The 2,220-nt window shown below is 42.3% G+C and overlaps 1 protein-coding gene across 1 annotated transcript; it reads right to left on the reverse strand.

The window, feature by feature from the left end:
• Positions 1 to 2,220, reverse strand: gchfr (GTP cyclohydrolase I feedback regulator). Its single transcript, XM_051386648.1, has 3 exons — positions 2,053 to 2,220; positions 1,394 to 1,488; positions 1 to 723 (listed from the first exon to the last, which is right to left on the reverse strand). The coding sequence occupies exons 1-3, from the start codon at positions 2,086 to 2,088 to the stop codon at positions 594 to 596; spliced, it is 261 nt and encodes an 86-aa protein (XP_051242608.1). The 5' UTR covers positions 2,089 to 2,220; the 3' UTR covers positions 1 to 593.

A 2,220-nucleotide genomic window follows, 5' to 3' on the forward strand; every position in this document is an offset into this window, starting at 1 on the left:
TCCACATCATTACATCATTTAATCATGAGCATATGATACACTTACAGAAGTATCTATACACATAAATGTATCTAGCATAGTGTTTTATTTACTTGGGTGAGGCCTTTCAGACATGCCTTTAATTAAGTTCTTACGTATTAGCAGAAAAACTGTCCCCCACTGCCAGTAGTAAATAGCAAACAATATGTCTCGTAAAATCTCTGGAATGTAGTTTGGTGTTCCCCTGAAATTGGTGAACTGTCACCCATTGAACGTAATCTGAAACCTTACGTCTGGGATTATCTCAATCTAAGAACTTCATTTTCTCTTGACAAAAGGCTGATTTAGAATCTGTCTGTGTGTTAAATGTAGAGCCAAGAAGCAACGTTTTAAAAAAAAGTCGACTAAGTTCTTCATCACAGTTCATTCATCCTTTTAAGGCTTATACAGGTATTTTGATATGAGAGCGTATCTATGTTCCCCAATCCCCTAACCATATCACTAGGACTGGGGAACAAAAGACCGTTTGTCATGTTCCCATTACATTCCCATTATGTGCCATATAAATGTTGGGAACACAGCAATGACCCCTTTTTATACAGTCAACAGTCTGATCACTCCGTCTCCTTGTGGATGCACCACACCAGCGTCTGTCCCACCCCCGTCATCGTCAGCACGCGGAAGCCGATCTTCTCCAACTTGTCCAACACCAGGCGAGGAGGGTCATCCACATGGTACTCGGAACTAAATTAACATAAACACAAAAGTAATTCTACTTTCCGCAGATGTGGGAAAGTCGAATGCTGTTAATTGTTCTAGTGCTTGTTCACTTCCTTCCACACCTTGGTTCATTTCCCAGCAGCATTTGAATCAGATTGCCAATGACAACACTTCCCTGATCTGTATTCCATCAGCTTGAATGGTTTATTCTAAATCTGCAAAGCAGCAGCCTTCCTCAACCACATTGGGAGGTTTTTCCCCTCCATGTGACCTGATCTCAGCTCTGTCGTCAATATGTATGTAGTCTAACTGCTGAAATGAAAGAAACACCGGTGTTAAGTGCCTAAATACGGAAATGTGGCTCAGCGTGAGCACATTTACAGCACACCTGGGAGTAGATTCTGCATGTGTGTGTGGGCAGTTTACACATTACAGTTTATTAGTCCCTGTTTGCAAAATTGGGGTGGAGATGGTTTCGTAAAAATGATAAAATCAGGATAGAAATTCTACATCCCTTGAGGGACATTTCAGTCTCGGTGCTTTTGTGGATGATTCCTTGAGCAGAACTGTGCGTACAAATCTCTCATTTTACTTTCTATCTTAAGGTAATGCCCAAATTTGACTATTCACCTGCAGCATTTACTTAATATACCCCTACTACAATATCGGATTGCCCTATTTACAAAATACTTACAAATTGTTTCCCAGCATGGTTGTTTTCCTTGCTCCCAGGTAATTCATGACAACTGGATCAGAATATTCATCTCCCACATTTGTTGGACCGTTCTCCTGTAAGAAGTGATTAAATACATTAACCAAAGAGCTGATAGTTTGCTTAAGATTGACTGAGAAATTATTGCTTTGCCAAAACAATATCTGTTGTCTGTTACTGGTGCTGGCTGCATATCATATGGCTCCACCTGCATGCTTCTGGCAGGTGGATCTTAATCCCTAATAACTACACAGCCTAAAAATAGATCATCCAATACTCTAAGGCTGTAGAATTAGGTTGCTTGAGTCGTGCAGACAACAAAATGAACATGCGCAACAAGAGGCCGACAACTGGGCAACATGTGTTTTTAATTTAGGGCACCATGTCAAAAAAAAAAAAACACACACACGCACAGGCATAGTCAGGCGGCTCGCTCCGCTTGTAGCCTTGACTGTTTGTTGTTTTCCAGCATGCGTAATATCACAGGCTACTGCATAATCATAATCTGCAACCTTGATTGATTAGTAATATGCGCGGTGTTTTGCTCTCTGGCAAATAAACAAATCCCTGAATGTCCCAACTCCAGCGCGTCTCCTCCTAAAAGCATGACACGAGTCATTTACAGATGCAAGGATACACACCAATCGGATCTGCGTGCTGATGAACATGTAAGGCATCCCTGCTCCCCTGGCGACGGACCGCTATTCCTCTGGGAATTACTGAGGAGGTTTGTGCACACAGACGCGACAGTCCCCCTCTCCAACTCGCGCTTCTGGCTGACAGTTCTCTGCGGAATGCGGAAACACCCA

This window comes from Dicentrarchus labrax, unplaced genomic scaffold (assembly GCF_905237075.1).
Source record: "Dicentrarchus labrax unplaced genomic scaffold, dlabrax2021, whole genome shotgun sequence".
In the NCBI taxonomy this organism is placed as follows: Eukaryota; Metazoa; Chordata; class Actinopteri; family Moronidae; genus Dicentrarchus; species Dicentrarchus labrax.

What these genes read in the sequence shown, in the direction of transcription:
- gchfr (XM_051386648.1), bottom strand. Translation starts at nt 2,088, where the DNA reads ATGCCTTACATGTTCATCAGCACGCAGATCCGATTG. An exon ending in TCAGCACGCAGATCCGATTG is followed by an intron (nt 1,489 to 2,052) that starts GTGTGTATCCTT and finishes CACTTCTTACAG; the next exon opens with GAGAACGGTCCAACAAATGT. An exon ending in ACCATGCTGGGAAACAATTT is followed by an intron (nt 724 to 1,393) that starts GTAAGTATTTTG and finishes ATGTTAATTTAG; the next exon opens with TTCCGAGTACCATGTGGATG.